At 33.7% G+C, this 17,014-nt stretch overlaps 2 protein-coding genes across 2 annotated transcripts; both read right to left on the bottom strand.

The window, feature by feature from the left end:
- Positions 1 to 458: 458 nt before the first annotated feature.
- On the bottom strand, positions 459 to 5,847 carry LOC123211850 (probable Ufm1-specific protease). Its single transcript, XM_044630778.1, has 14 exons — positions 5,712 to 5,847; positions 5,241 to 5,608; positions 4,798 to 5,160; positions 4,112 to 4,380; positions 3,854 to 3,941; positions 3,555 to 3,730; positions 2,854 to 2,944; positions 2,403 to 2,528; positions 2,248 to 2,295; positions 2,094 to 2,170; positions 1,647 to 1,735; positions 1,312 to 1,423; positions 1,084 to 1,186; positions 459 to 941 (listed from the first exon to the last, which is right to left on the bottom strand). The coding sequence occupies exons 2-14, from the start codon at positions 5,407 to 5,409 to the stop codon at positions 712 to 714; spliced, it is 1,941 nt and encodes a 646-aa protein (XP_044486713.1). The 5' UTR covers positions 5,410 to 5,608; positions 5,712 to 5,847; the 3' UTR covers positions 459 to 711.
- A 144-nt stretch (positions 5,848 to 5,991) lies between these two features.
- Positions 5,992 to 11,187, bottom strand: LOC123211849 (protein STICHEL-like 2). The gene is made up of 7 exons (XM_044630777.1): positions 9,477 to 11,187; positions 9,173 to 9,392; positions 8,345 to 8,530; positions 7,974 to 8,195; positions 7,135 to 7,873; positions 6,766 to 6,820; positions 5,992 to 6,369 (listed from the first exon to the last, which is right to left on the bottom strand). Exons 1-7 carry the CDS (start codon positions 11,076 to 11,078, stop codon positions 6,295 to 6,297), a joined length of 3,099 nt encoding a protein of 1,032 aa, XP_044486712.1. The 5' UTR covers positions 11,079 to 11,187; the 3' UTR covers positions 5,992 to 6,294.
- Between the last annotated feature and the right edge of the window lie 5,827 nt (positions 11,188 to 17,014).

The raw sequence follows: 17,014 nt of genomic DNA, 5'->3' as shown, positions 1-17,014 counted from the left end.
CTCCGGGGGTATTTTGTAAGTAACAGTGAACAATGTTAAGATATTAATTATAACAAATAATTAAGGGGTCGATATGAAGAAAAATTAATCAAACCAACTTAATCATTTAAATATATTTTTATTTTAATTTCTAACATAAAATAATAAAATTATAAAGTCTACTGTAATAACATATTTTTAAAAAATGGTAGAAAAAAACTTCAAATTCAATTTATATAATGGTTGTATTGTATACTTATAAAAGTAGAAGAAGAAGATGTACTTATCTTTTAATGAGTCCTTTAAAAAATAATTATTTTTAATTAATATCCTAAAAATATATATATATGCAACACAACACACTTATTCATTTATTGCTATTTGTTAGTAAGGTATTTTCTTTTCTTGTTTTCATTGACTATTTCACAGCAATATCTCACAAATAAAAGTCCACCCAAAAATTCCAAATTCAGATACTCTGGAACCATAAAAACGAATTTTCTTTTTACTTGCTGGCAGTCAGTCTATTGAAGAACCTAAACTTAAGTTTGATTGAAAACTTTATTGTAGTAATATTTAGCAAGTTCAACACATCCCTTCAAATGTCCCTGCCCAAAGAAATTAAGAAATTTTCCCATCCTTCAAAGAAGATAAATATGTCTACATGAAACTAACTAACTCACTTAAAAAAATAACCTCTGAACTCGAACCAATTCTAACTTAACAATCTAACTATACCATATTGGGTCTCTGTGGAAGCAGAAGATTATAGAATTTATCATGTAAGAAGAAACTCTTTCCCTTGCTATCCACCGCTTTCTTCCACCCGCACCATCCTCCATTTACAATTTTCTTGTGCTCATCATGCCCTGTGTAGTGAGGATCAAGTATGAGAAATGCACAATCTCCACTTGCTTCATTGAAATCAATTCCCAATAAAGTATATGCAAGAACACCACCACCTGTGTGCATTGGAACACATTAAACATTTTCCATTCAGCAAGTAATATTCGATGTGTAATTTCAGATCTCCAGCTCATTATTTTTATTTAAGAAAGCAAGAAAAATACATGGTAAAAACTGTTTTTTATTTGTCCAACTCACCAATCATAATGGGTGTTCCTTGAGTCTCAAAGTGCAACGCCAGCTCTCGACATTTTTCGGGAAGCTCAGCTCCTGACCTTACGTTTATGACTTTACAACTAACCTGCTCAATACAACGAGTCAGATTGTCAGATAAGCAACCAATAAAATATGAGTACTTTATAGTATGACCATGCACAAAACTGAGGCTATTGCATAATACAATCAGTAAATAAATGGCAAACTTACACCCAGAAGTTTGTCTAAAACAAAGCTCAACTCAATGGCACCAATCCATTCTCGTGAACCTATAAAAGAAGGATCCTTATCGCCAATCTCTACAAGTGACTGCTGTATTTCCCTGAAGAATGCATTGTCTGATCAATCTCATGACATTGAAACATGGAGATATTTTTTACTTAACGATTTACAAATAATAAAATCATAACACGACATAAAGAAATGGAAGAGAAGATTCAAATACAATTTATCTGTATCAGATGAAATCATATTTTTGTAAGAGTCAGATTGAAGACTTGAAAGTCACACAATGAAACACTCTCTAGGCAGTGACCTTTCCATACCTATGTGAAGGAACATCTATGCATGTATAGTGTTGGAGCTTGAACCACGAAACAATAGTCTGCAAGGATCGGTAAGCACAACCCCAGCCCTAGAAAGTAACAGATGAATGAATCAGTAATAGAGCTACATATATAGATGACGATTACAGAAAAGAAAACTTCACATGCAGTTACATAGCTCAATTTCTAAGTAAAGCATAAATCTGTTAAAAACTACAAAAAGTATTCAACTTCCACAAGAAGACGTTTTTCAAACCCCATATGAAGGAGTACAAAAGAAAAACATTTAGATGCAAAAGCTAATACAACATTAGACAAATAGAAGTAACCCCCAAAACCTTGCAAAATAGGAGAACTACTATAGTTTATCAAATATGGAAACTGTGACAAATAAGAAAAGACGTTAAAATTTTAATAAAGCTGGACAGACGAAGAAAAAACCATTACCGAGTCATCAAAGCCATCTTGAAGATAATGGTAGTACTCATAAGAACCTTGAACCAGAGAAACACGACCCCCTGAGACTGAAAACAGAAAATCACAATTTCAATGACCACTAGTTTGGAGGAATAAAACAGTGAAAAAATCCATATCCACAAACCTCCACTACTAGGGATTCCAATATGTACATCTTTAAGCAAAGGAGAACCTAATATTGTCATAGGAATTTGTAACAAAGTTAGATAAACACAAGGCCAAAAGAAACACACAGAGAGAAAATCATACTGTCACACATATAATGATGGATTGAACTACCCTTTCTTAATGAATTGCTCCTTGAACTATCCTTAGTATTAGAAAAATCCAGGGCATTAGCAATTCTCATGAGAGGACGATCAAAAGGCAATCCCAGCCTTAAGTGTAGAGATTTTCTTACATCAACTGCCGAAATACAGAAGGTTTAGAATTCAAGTTTTATATTAATCTATAACTAAAAAAGTAAATCAAATCACAACACTAAAGTAGCTCATTGGTTCCGATCTAAAATTATTCTTTGCAGAAATGTCCCAAGAGGAGGTAAATCATTTACTCTACATAGTTTAGGAATACCTTATATATCCAACCATAAAATCATCTTATTTCATTGGAAAGGGTGGGGAAAGATTTTATTAAATCCTCAGCAATGAAAACAAAATGACAGAAACTCTGGTTCATAGTTATGCTACTTGATGAGAAAAGGCCAAGAAATTTAAGCCAAAATGATTACCTTGCTTCATTTCTGTCTCTCCATAATTAAGTTCATAGATTGAAGTTACCGGATGCAATAATCCAGGTGGACTAAAGTGGAATGGGCACAGCTGTAAATACAATAAACTTTCTAATTACACGAATAGCATGCCTAATTTCCAGGGGAACAGTTATGTTCTTATATAAACAAAAAAATCTAGGTATGCAGCAAATGAAAATTAAATGCGTGCAATGTTTAAAGGATGCCTTGCAGGAATTATCACTGAATAGAAAACAAATGAGTAGTTCATATATAATTTTTATTATGGTTTACAAGAGGATTTGGTTTTGGTTCTGACTCTGGTGTTATATTTTACATTCTTTTCAGTTCCCTTCCTGAGATGATTAGTATGTAGCAACCAACACCATTAACAACACAGACTATGTGAAATATAAGTTTACAACAAGTCTGTCTCCCTGAGCTTTTGGTATGTTACAACATCCTAAGCAGTTTTTTGTGAGTTCCATTAAACACATGGCACTGCCAACAAGCTATATAGATTTTCTGATTCTTAAAGGAGAGCCAGAGTTGCCAGGGTAACAGCATTTATAATAAAGTCAGTCAACTACATAGCCAGAATACTGGAGTTAGAGCAAAAATGAACCACTTGTGTTTGGTGTGAGGGGCTACTTTTAGACATGAAATTGGCAATATTAACACAGTTGTAAATTTTTACGCACCTGAGGATGTTGAGATAAGAGGTAGGGCACTATTGCCTTCTTCATGGAATTTAGTTGATCGACTAAACCGGGGAAGACTAACTTAGAAATGGCATCCATCAGCGGAAGACTCTTGGCTGCATAACAAAGCACTTGTAGCTTAAAATCCACAACCAAAAGTCTGGCAACTTCTGAAGCTGGCATCACAAAGTTTAATTTCCATTAAAATGAGTTTTGAAGTTCCTCTGAAGTTGTTTATATAAACATTAAATCAATTTTCCAGAGACAAAAATAGTAATATTTTGAAATTAATCAACTACCAGGATAAAATTCTGCAATGGGTGCAGTGGACTGCAGAGACTTTTCTGATCTATTATGCAGAACACTTACTTGAATAATATCTGCACTCTAAGCTCAACCAATTAAAAAAAAAAAAAAACTTTTCAGAAATGATGAAAGCTCAAGTTAATTATCATGCATGAGCGTTTACCTAGAAAAAGAAATGTTCAAAATCCACTTACGGCCCACAAGCAAAATCATTGTACCACAAAATATCATATGCTAATGCTACCTCTTACCTCTGCAGAGAAGATTGTGGAGGCTGTATTACTTTTTAAACAAAAGTGTGCACATGATAAATCTTTTCTGTCGAAATCTTCAGCACCTTCATCCACAAGCTTCATGTTTGAAAGATTTGTGCCAAAGTCCAAATCTTTACCACGAACAATGACAGGTTGAGGTAACTCAGCCGAGGCTAGGCTTAATGCCTCTGCCAAATAAACAACTTGTGGATCTTTCAACTTATCAACAAGTGCTTCAGTTGCATGCAAAAACATTTTCTGCGCATCTTAGAACAAAAACGTACCAAGTCATTAAATATTTAAAAATTTGACAACATATAACAGAATTTAAGGGCAGAAATTGCCAACACACATAAATGAATCTATATATCCACAACTCTTAACTGAGCTGTTAACAGTCCACTCAATTCAACAAAGCCTTTTAATTTGAGAATTGTCACAGCATCCAGATGATTTATACCCATGCTATCTTCCTAGCAACTAGATTTCCATGATACACATTATTTCTCTGTTAATTTAACATTAATTCTTTCCTTCGTTTGTGTGAATCCCTCTAACAGTGAAATGCTCCAATTTATTTGAAAATTCTAGCATTACTTTCTTTTATTTAATCACAAATGCGAACTACAAATATCTCCTATACAAAAATTACAAGAAAAGCTAGAACATTTTTAAAAACTCACCAGATGGATTGTTAACTGGATAATAAAATGGCAACTTAAGCGGAAGCTCGCACCGAATTAAACAACCTCTGTCCCAAACATACTTATGGGGATTATCATCATATATAACATACTCAACCGCTTCAATGTTGTTAGAATTTCCCGACCTTGAAACAAAAAATTTATTATCACCAGTCTCCAAATCCGCAACTGCCGCAATCACAACGGGAACATCCAATTCTGCTTCAGCTTCACCAGATAAATGTCTTTGCAGTTTGCGAGCTGAATCAACAGCCTCCCTTGCGTTCTTCTCAACATCAGAGTTTTTTATGATTAATGCTCCAATTATGCGAAAACCTTTCGGGAGCAACGTACGCAGATCATCTGGTCATGTTATATAAAATGAAATGAGAATTTACGAAGGAAACTTATAAAGTTACGATATATTCTCGGGAAGCAAATACCAGACTCTTTGTCGTAATCAGGCGAAGACGAGACGTGGTGGATGCAAGACACGGTGGAGACGATAGTGAGTGGCGGGAAGAAGGGGGATCCAATTAGCCATTGAAAACCCGAATCGGTGAGCAGGAGCTTAGGGCACAGAACTCGTATGGATTCGGTGTCATGGATCATTATTGATGTGCGATAGTAACCCGTCCGATCCTTCAAATTGATATCGTCGTCTACTTCGATAGGCCGATGACGTAATTTGGATCCTTAAAATTAAACCGGGTGTGGGTTTCGGCTGGCGTTGAAAGTTTAGTCTGGAAGTATTTATAAAAGCCTATAAAATTCGAAAATTATCCTTATTTTCATTTCCTCTTCATAAAATCTGTATCGTAAAACCAAAATAAAAAATAGTTCACACCATAAAATTAAAAAAAATATATTACAAATGCAGATAATAAATTTTACTATTGAAGAATACTATATACCTAGGCTGTTTTTTTCTCTTCATTTTCCTGGAAAATGCAAAAATCATGCTGTTTGGAGAATGGCAAAACTTGAGTTTTCACTACCTACTAATTTATTTTCTTTGTTTTGACTTTCCGGCATCAAGTCACCTGGGAGATGTCCTTAACTTTGCATTCGCGGCCTCATCAAGTTTTGGAAATGCTGAGAGGGATAATGTTTCAATTATCGGTGCAGTTTGTTTGACTCTCCTCAGAAGGAGAATGTCCAAAGTGCATTATAATCTCATCGTTTGAACGACTCTAGTACAAAGAAAACTTCATTAAATTATGGAATTTTGGCTGATCAACTACGACCCAGAGGGGAAAAAGTTTAGGCAAACTTCAGCATCTCAGTAGAAAATAAATGCCAAAGAGAAGCTTATTCTGTAAAATCAAATCAACTGCTATACATATCACAATAACATTATGCCCTGTGATGATCTCCACGTTCTGCAAATACTTACAAAACTTTGGAAAAAATTATGTATATTTGAAGCTCTTCTGCAGTGCAGCTACCAAAAATGTTTGCCATCTGCTCAGTCATCAGACTCATACGATACAACAACTACTTAGCACTCGCACAGGGTAGAATGCACTGCACTATGTTCGACCTTTTTTGTTGATGCGCCGGCTGCCAAGCCTGCAATCATCAATACACTTATGCCATCAATATCTAACATCCTAGTTGATTTAAATTAGGCCTTCACAACCATTTTTGCCAATCTGTTAATAATTGGTCTACGGTTCAAAAAGAAGCTTCCATATATACAAATTTTTAGCAGAAATAAGAACAATGTATACATATGTCTGCAACACCTTAAGACAGATAAACCAGAATTAAGATGAAATTAACCAAGTCTTAACCTAGGCAGTTTGAAATGAGATAAACCATAGCATAAGTGAGATAACATAGTCAGGGCAGGGATATCTAACATTTGCTAGCATATGCCAGTCAATTGCATTCACACATATAATGCTACTCATTATGAAACTGGTTTCAGGCTATTGACCTCTACAGGCTGTAATAGTATGTTACCTTCCTTGGGGGAATGGGGGTTCTCCAACAAAGCACATTGGAGTACTCTTTCAATCTGCAAAAGTGCACAAGATAATAAATTAGCAGTGACGTACTTACAAAAGGCACAAGACAAGATTGCTTTGTTTCTAGTTAACTGTCAAATTTCAAACAAACATTGACACATCAACAGTTTGTGTGCATGCAGTTAGAAAGCAATTAACGTGGAATGGTGTTAAGTAGATTGCAGGGGGCAGCAACAAGGGTAAACTCTGTAGCAACTGCACCTTAACCTTAGGTTTAAACTTTTGCATATGGTTAGCTTTACTGAGCATAAAGTAATCTTTTTTCTTAACAAGAACAAAAGAAAATCACTATTAAACCTCTTACCCATCCTCCTCTCTGAAGCTGTCCGAGTGATTAGTTGAGCTGCCATAGAAAACACAGGGGTCATTGACACCTATATATGTATCAAAAGAATTGTTATTCGGGATAGACAATGCAAGCTTGTTTTCTTGTCGGTTACTTGCATGGCCCGTTTGAGTAGTATCTGATGTGTATAACTTCTTTTTAAGCCTTAAAGATGTAGGAAAGCAACTTGGCTGAATTTCCGGCTCTTGAATTGATAAATCACTATACTCACAAGTGCTTCTCTCTTCCCCTAAAGAGTTGATTCCATAACCAGGAGCCTTTGATGTATCATGTTGATTTATTCTCTGGGAAGAGGGTGTACCAGTACTTAGTACATTTCCCTGACTATTTCTTAAAGCTCCTACCACGTCTGTTCTGTGACAAGAGTTATTTGACATATTTGATCCACAATCTGAGTAACAATTCAAAACATGCCTATCCTTCATGACAGGTTTTTCAGAAATGTAATCAGAATATTCAGAATCATTCCCACAATCTGTGGTTGATAAAGACCTCTGCTGAATTCTGCGTGAACAACTAAACAAATTGAAAGATGACTTCCTTGTCTTACCAAAGTTTGACATGGGAGCACAAAGTAACCGTATTTCAACATTACAACCCAGTATTGTCTGAAGAGAGCTTGCAATCAATTTCCAGGACTTCTCAGCCCTAGATACATAGTCAGGATGATGGAATTGCAATTCGATAACTGCCACACCTAGAATACAGAGTATTATTCAGTCATCACTAGAAGTACAGACACAAATCCACACTAAACCTTCTATAGGTATAATCAATAAAGTACCATAAGTGTGTACCTTGGTTAACATGAAGAGACAACATTTTCCCTTGTTTCCTTAGAAAACTCTTCAGTGATTTAGATTGACATAATTCTGTAGCTTTCTTCCATATCAATTCCAATTTTCCTTTAAAATCCTCCTGAGTTCCAAATTTATTTGATTTGTTGTCATCACAGGAACAATGGACAGCCAAATGCTTCAGGCTCTCGCAAGGGGACAATTTGCTAGAAGAATCACCATCTACATCCAAGCAAAAACAGATTTCAGCATGAAAATTTACCTCATTGGAATATTTGAACCTTATAAGCACAATTAAAGGGGATAGAGAGAGAGCAAGAGAGAATTCTTATAGGAACTAATTCATTAGCAGTGATGGTGAGTTTTATGACCTTTCTCATGTGCATTTCTCTGACTCAACTTCGAATCACTTAGATCTAAGGATGAAGACTCCACTGAGCTTAACTGCAATAAAGCTACAGTGAGCCATGTGGTTTGATGTTTCGACATTCTCAACTGTTTCTCCGTTTCAGAAAGTATTTTCAGTGCATGACTCAATTTCTGCTTATCCACTTCAGCTATTGAACATAAAATTGTAATACCAATAGTCAGATAATTGTGAAAACAACAGTGAAACACATGGTGAAGTAAACAAAGTACAGTCACTAAACGCACTGAATCAAAGATAGTCATGTATATAAATATATATACACACATTATAGATATAATACTAAACTATCAAAATCCCTATCACACTACGTGAATAGATCAATCTTCATGCAACCAAGAAAAGAACATTAAATTGCACTAGTATATCATATTGATCAAACAATGAGAAGATTCCTTCTAGGGAAAGAAAATTATTTGAACTTCCATGTTGCTAAAAAACAGCAAACCTCTACCAATAAAAAACACAGCAGCAGGTATAACTGTCATGACCTGAAACACAAAAATCCATTCAAGTACTGGTAATCAGTTGGTAGCTAGTTTCATAAAGTCAAATGCAGCAATTTAGAGTTCATCTAAATGTTAACTTTTTAGGTCAGCAATAGATTTGATGAAGGTCAACAGTCTCAACAACTCTTAACATTCATTGAATTCTGAGGAATCTTTTCATGGTAGATTAACTGACTAGTTACATACATACAGCTAATAGTTTGAAAAAATAATGACCAAATTATGCAAGTACTTATCAAATATATATACACAGAAGTACTTACAATTGTGCCTTCTGAAAAAGTTTTTCCTAGCTTCAGAACTACATTCCTGACATTTACCAGCAAGAACATCCATGATGAGATTTGCAAGTTGTGAAATAAGTTGCATTGGATCAATTTTTGATCTCATCAGTTCTCTGGCCCTTATTACTGTATTTGAAGTGTCAGAAGACAAAGCCAAATCTAGCAAATCAAGCAATTCATCATCAGAAACAATTCCTATCTGCACACACAAGCAATGTTTCAATATCTTGAACAGGAAAATATGGGTGAAAGTATATGCAACAAACAATTATCCAACACTCACAAGCTCATAGGCCAAGGATATTGTAATTTTTTTACCAAGCAAACTGAGCTGATCAAGCATCATCTCCGCATCCCTGAGAGAACCGTTTGATTTAGTAGCAATGAAGTCTAAAGCAACCTGGTCAAATTTGAGATCCTCTGCAACACAGATTTCCCTCAATCTGCTCACAATATCAGGATCTTTTATCTTGGGAAAATAATATTTTTGGGAGCGAGATACTGCACTTCGTGGCAGCTTATCCAGGTCAGGAGTGATCATTACAAAGACAACATGTTGTGAAATGTTATCCAAGCTATTTAAAACAGTCATCCATGTCTCCCCATGGAGCAATTGGCACTCATCAATAATGAATATCTTAAAGTGTGATGAAAGGGGTGGGACGAATGCATTCTTCATAATGGATCTGACCCTGTCTGTTTGATTGATTCTCACAGAATCCACTTCCTTGACATCCCTACTCCTACCGGAAAAGAACAAAATACACTCTCGGCACAGACCACAAGGCTTGTGCTCCTCAATTGAGAGGCAATTTAAAGCAGCAGCAAAGATCCTTGCGGCAGAGGTCTTGCCAGTACCTCGAGGACCATGAAAGAGGTAAAAGGACGTTACCATTCCTCTTGAAATGGCACTCAATAGAGACCTCACAACCACATTTTGTCCAACCAATTCTTCGAAAGATTTTGGCCTGAACTTCTGACTCAAACTCCTAGGAGTTTCAGAGCAAGTAGCAATTTCATTATTGATGTTGTGTTGCCCATGTCCATGAAGAGTTGTGTCACTAACGTCCCCAGCTAACAAGGGATGGTCTTCTACATCAGAAGGATTTGATTCTCTGAACCGAGGAGTTCTGGACCAGCAGTAGCTTAGTCCACATCCACGGTAACTGCTGTCAACAACATCAACCTCTTCATCTGTGTATAATGACATGCTACGATTTGACAAGGCATCACTTATAGAAGGGCAAGGAGTACTTACAAGACTACCAACATCATCTGTGAACCTAGTTTGATTTTTGTATGGGGATTTCCATTTTGACATGGAATGGTCTGTTTTTTTCTTCAATAATGATCCTACATTTGGCCCCTTGCACGAACCTACATCTTCCATATAATTACTAGGATGCACAATGCAAGCCAAGTCTAATTCTTTATCCCTATGATCACCACAATATCTTTCATTGAGTAATTCATCTCCATAAACCTCCTTTTCATTTGATGAAGAATTATCTAATCCTCTAACGTGATTCCTTCTACAAGGATTATCAGCATTTTCTTCCAGATCGAAAGTCTGACTTGTCATTAATTTAGAATCAGGCAAGCCTCCATGCATTTCCAAATCATCACCTTGATCATTTCTCAGTCTATTCAAACCTAAAGATTCTGATAAGAGACCGTTATTTTGAGAAACACCTTCTTTACAACCATTTTCAAACCTCAGAGAAATCCCATTGCTTGAATTTGTTTCCCAATTCACATTTTCAAGCAAATTAGAAAATTTGCTCAAAGAATTAGTTGACGGATCCCTCAGTGACCGCACTCTTCTGAGTGCCACAAGAGTTCTAGAGATGGGGATATCTACTGAATGTCGCCGCCCATCCGTCATTTTCAAAAAAATCAAACAGATAATCCAAAATAGAGCTCCTTCTCTCCTACAAACTCAATCTTGAGGACCCACTAAAACGACCATCATTTTTCACCTGAAAAGAAATCCCATGGTAGTAGAATCATCAGCCCAATAAAGCAAAAAAAAAAAAAAAGAGTAAACATCGATGGAAAACTGTTTCAACTCCAATCCAAATAAAAAGCAAATCCAAAACCAAAACGCTATTTGAGTCAAAATAATCGTCTCGCTCAATCTTAAAGGCAAACGCCGCCACATACATTTCACAAAACGAAAATGTAAAAAAGCAACAACCTCTTCACTTTCACCAGGTGCAATCTTCTTTCTTCATAACAAGATACAGTAAAAGAACACCTAAATTAAAATGTAGCACCTATCACTAAAGAATAAGAAACAGCACCTAAAAAGCACAATTGAAAACCGAAAGAAAAAACAAAGAATCTACAAAAGAAAGTATGGACTCATACCTTTTGCAGGAAAAGAAAAAACAGAGTAATGAAGACGACAAACACCAAGAACCTTAAACTATTCTAGTAATATCTCCATACACACGGCTCTAAAGAAAAAAAAAAAGAAGCAAGAAAACAACTGTTACATTCAAAAGAGAATCAAAGAATTCAATATTCCAGATAAAAAAAACAAAACAAAACAATGTAAAAGCGACAAAAGTTGAAAATTCAAACCTACAAATAATAATATAAGGCTTCGAAGTTAACAAAGGTTGAATAAGAAGGCGTAAAAGGCGGGTTAAAACAAAATTCCAGCCCCAAAATCTCGTTGTTCTTGGTGGATGAGCTTTGGATAGTTGTAGAGATACATGAATGTACACATAAACATTCAAGATAAAGAGGAGGAGGTTGCCAGTGGCAAAAAAGTAAATGTCATTAATGAATGAGGATGATAAGGAAGAGCATCACATTGATTTCATTTGTTTACCTGAGAAAGAGAGAAGATAAATTTTATTTTGCAGAAAAATTCTTGTTTCTTTCTTTCGTGTGCAGAGTGTTGTAGTAAGGCATTGGTCTCGGTCAGTGAGCCTCTTACAGGGCTGTTTCTGTAATTTCGGTTTCGGCATCGGCAGTTTCAGTTAGTTTTCATGCCTTGTGGCAAAAAGCTGTAACTACGGTCGGTCCCATCACCACAACCAATTTCAGTAGAGGCGCGTATGTCACATTTCTGAACCGGATGAAGCTGCTTTAATTTAAAGCTTTCGTCGTGAATTTCAGAAATTGTAAATATATAATGACAAAAAGGTGAAATGACTATTTTTTACCCAAGATTTAGGGAAAATCTAATTTTTTAAATATAAAAAATTTAAACATCTATTAATTTATTAAATTTTATTATTATTATTAAAAAATATTATTATTTTTAAAATTTTAAATTTTATTATATTCCTCTTTCAAAGTTTAAAAATCTAAAAATATTTTTATTTAAATTTTGAAAAATCAACAATTTTTTTTTAAGTTTTTCTAGTCATCACTATCAACGACGATGTTTCCTTTCTCTCTCAGCTTCTCTTTTAATCATACTCTATTTTGGCTCATTATCATTGGAAGAAACTGATCAACAAAGATAAATCGTTTATCTCCAAACAAAGATGTGATTCATCTTCATCTTAATTAAAGATGAAGTGTTGTCTTCATCTAAGGGACAAAGACGATAAAGAGAAATAATAGTCTTTATTAATCGGATTCATTAGATTGTGACAATTAGAAATATAACGGGAATTGAGAGAGAGTCAAAAGAGAGAGAGAACACAACCATCCTATAGTCTCTGACTGTCAATAATGTGCTAAAAAAGTTATAATAGGAAAATATAAATTTTATATTTTAGATAGAAAAATTTATTAGTCTTTAAATTTAAAAATAGAAATATAATATATTTTTAATTTTTTAAAATATTTTTATTTTTAATACTAATAACTAAAATTTTGGGTATAAATAAGTGCTTCAATTTTTTATAATTAATAAGTGAGAAATTATGTTTTTATCCAACCATAAGTGTAAAATAGTCATTTGCATTATAGTCATCAACGCTGATGTAAGATTGTAAGTACACGATGATCAACGCCATCAATATCAAATTGATCCTGGCGAATTGGCGATAGAGTAATTAACCATTTCCCAACTTAAAGTTTAGTGGAAAACATATTTTACCCCTTTATAATATTAATAATATTTTTTCACCCAATCATAATTCTATCAATAGAAAATTTTGATTATAAAGGTAAATTTTTAATTTTACCATCCAAAAAATCGAATAAAATTGTATGATTTATTGAGACAAAGTTAAAATAAAATAATTTCGCTTTGAATGAAATATTTGAAAACGTTTTCTTCTTTTCATTGTTTTTCTTCAATTTTTCTTCCTTTTCCTTCCATTTTATGTCTTTATTTTTTTTTCCTTTTTTTACTTTAAAATATTTGCATTCTAATGAGAAATTTTTTAAATTTTTAAGTTGTTTCAAGACCCTAAATTGACTATTGAATCTTATATGAATATATATTTACATATATTCATCTTATCTCAAACAAAAAAGAGTTGCCCTGAGGTTGAAATTGATAAGCTATAATCGTCTCTCATACATAACAAAATAGGTAGGTTAACAAAAAAAAAGAAGAGAAAAACCGTAAAAGATAAAATCATATCTGTTAAAATTAAAGATAAAATAACATTTAACAAAATAATTTTAAAAATTAAAATTTCATCACATTCCATTTCCTCAGTTTGAAAATCTAATATTTCTCATCATTTAAAGTTTAAAAAATAATATTTCACCCCTAGAATTTTGAAACTATCACTAGAGATAACAAGGTTCACCGTCTCTGATCGTGTTCGTCCTCCCACCATGGTTATCTCTCTTTGTCGACTTGTTTCTATCTACTAATTAAAGCTATTAACTCTAACGATTTTTATCAGAGTTAACCATTTTAATTAATAGATAAAAACAAGTCAGCAAGAGAAAATAAATTAGAAGGAAGAGTCAATGCCGTTGAAGAACATAAAGTTCATCGTCTCTGGTGATGGTTTCAAAATCCGAAGAGTAAAATTGATACTTTTTAAACTTTGGATAGAAAGAAATTATTAGATTTTCAAATTGAAGGTAAAAAAATATAATAAAATTTTAGTTTTTTTGGTTAAATGACAATTTTAACCTTAATATTAATTGAGTTTTTTAACAGAATTTTACATATGGATGAAAGTTTAGACTGTTAAAAATTGAAAAGTATGAATTTAAAATTATACTTAACCTTGGATGGGAATAGTCTTTTGGTCTGAAAGCAAAAATTATTTTTACAAACTGACATGTCATAGCTTAAACCCAAACATTTGAACTTTTGTTTCAATTCATGGACTTTCTGAATGGCAAAATCTCATGAATTGTATTAGTTTCACTACATCAAATCATTGTCATCTAACCACACCGTTGAGGACTATGGCTACAACCAAAAATAACATTTCCATTAGAGCACCATCAACAACAAACAAGGTGCGAAAGAGGAGCAATGAAAGAAAGCGCGTGAAGAATGTTACTATTATAGTCCATACATAAATAACCAAGCTACCAAAGGGGTGTGAATTAATGATACATCTTTCCATACAGACTCTTCTTTTATGTTAATCTTCCTACTTATCTATGTTACCTCTCACCCAGCGCCATGGCCTCAATGCAGAATTCACCTAATTATTCTATGCCACGTGCCCATTATTCTACAGTAGGAAAATAGTAGATTAGGTTTTCATTATTGAACGTTAAGGGAGTCTGTGACACGCCGCTGGCTAAGAAAACCCTAGTGACTTCATGCCCTTCATGTAGTCTGCGGAATCACGTGATTGATCTATTTATTTATTTATTCTTTTTTAATGACTGGAAATATTTAAAAATCCAATCCAACGGATGTTCTGAATTCATGTCAATCATAAATACAACCAGACAAAGAGAAAGATGGTGTTAATTAGAGAGCGAATTCGGTCAAGGAGTCAGGATGTACCAGAAGCTACTACTTTCGCCTTTGCATCTTCCAATTCACCTATACAGCAAAGTAAAAAGAGGAGGACCGCGGTCAAACTGATAAATATAATTTTCTCTGATAAACCTGGACCGTTGGATCAACTTTTCACCATGATTTACATCCTTGTCATGCAAGTCGTAGCAATGGAAAGAGAGATTATTTATTAAAATAAAGTAAACAAATAAAGGCCCTTCAACAACTTTCAACCCAGTTAGATTTACTACTCCATAATGAAAGGCCGAAGATTTGCTTTTATTATTTCCTGCCAATGACATATATATACGTTTTTAATATATAATTTAAGTATATAAATAATATATTATTATATAATTAAATATTATTTTATTATATTTTTATAACTTATAAAAGAAATTAAATTGAATAATTATCCCATATATATACACACACACACACACACACACATATATATATATATATATATATATATATATATATATATATATATATATATATATATATATATATGTGTGTGTGTGTGTGTGTGTGTGTGTGTGTGTATCATATGGTACGTCAATATTAATGGGGAACTAGCTGGGATGATGGGTAATGTAAATCAATTTCTTTATTAAGTAGGAATAAAGTGGATTTAACATTTATGGTCCACCATCACCATCCTCAATTGCACCTACGTAAGCACCGGAGTTGAATTTCTTTTTTACGGTGAGTAATTAATTATAAGATTTTAAAAGTGTGATAAATATTCAAATTCAGAATCTCTTTATAAGAATTTTAATATTTTATAAATTTTATTAATTTCTCTGCCTGAAGATGAATTTCCTCTGTCGAATGATGGCAAAAGTCAAAAGGACGCCCATTATTGAAGAAGGTGTCATAAAAATTTGAACCCAAAATGAATGAACCATTGCAAGATTGAGTGCACCAGTGACTTAGATACCAAACGAAAATGGGAAATTAATTATTTTACGTACAATTCTGTTGTACACGGCTTGGCAGCTAGTGGCACTCTCTCTTTTAAGCCTTTGTAGTGGGGCTTGGGCTTAGAAGTTTGAAATGGCCTAGGCCCAAACAACAATGGTCGATCTTCACTGGACCCAATCAGACTAAAACTTTTATGCTAAAAGTGTTACATATCTTCAGTCTGAAGGCAAATTATATATTAGATTGATTTGGTTTGGTTTGGTATGTTGAAGGTCAAAAGGGTCTCATCGAAGGTAATTAGTGTAGAGGGTTGACAATAAGGTGAAGACATGCTCCAGCATAATTGATTAAAGTGAGATGAAAATTATGATGGCTGCTACCTCACGGTGTATGTAAGCTGAGGATGCAGTGCAGCCATAATAACACATGCAGCCCATTTCTTCTTTTTGTCTCATCCACAAGTATGATTATAATTATAATTAATCTGATGCTTAAAATGTGGATTAATTAACAAAACTTAATACTTAAGTGCGCATGAGATGTTAAGCCTTATTGTCCTTAATTGTATCCCGAATTCATACGCTATCACTATAAATGATAATAGTCATATCAAACTAATTTTAATACAATCCATTATACCTAAGAGATGTGTTAGGCTAAACTCGTTAATTGAAAAACCTAACAAGTTAAGTTAACCTAGGCCTAAATTCGAATCTAATTTATTCAAACTTGAATTCGAATTCGACTCTAATAAATCCTAAATAAGTTAAGCTCAAAGGAGTTTAAAATTGAAAGTTTAACATTTTTGAGCTCGATCTTTGAAATGCTTAGCTCATAAAGCTCACGAACTAAAAATTTTGATATAAAATAATGTCATTTCGATCAATATATATTAAAACGATATTGTTTTAATAACGAATTAATTAAAAACTTGATTTAAGCTCAAACTCAACTCTTTTGAAATGAGTAAAACTCAAATTTATTTAAAATAAATTCAAATT

The sequence above is a fragment of the Mangifera indica genome, chromosome 3, assembly GCF_011075055.1.
Source record: "Mangifera indica cultivar Alphonso chromosome 3, CATAS_Mindica_2.1, whole genome shotgun sequence".
Classification (NCBI taxonomy): Eukaryota; Viridiplantae; Streptophyta; class Magnoliopsida; order Sapindales; family Anacardiaceae; genus Mangifera; species Mangifera indica.
Note: the sequence above shows the minus strand (reverse complement) of the source record. Positions and strands in the feature narration are given on the sequence as shown.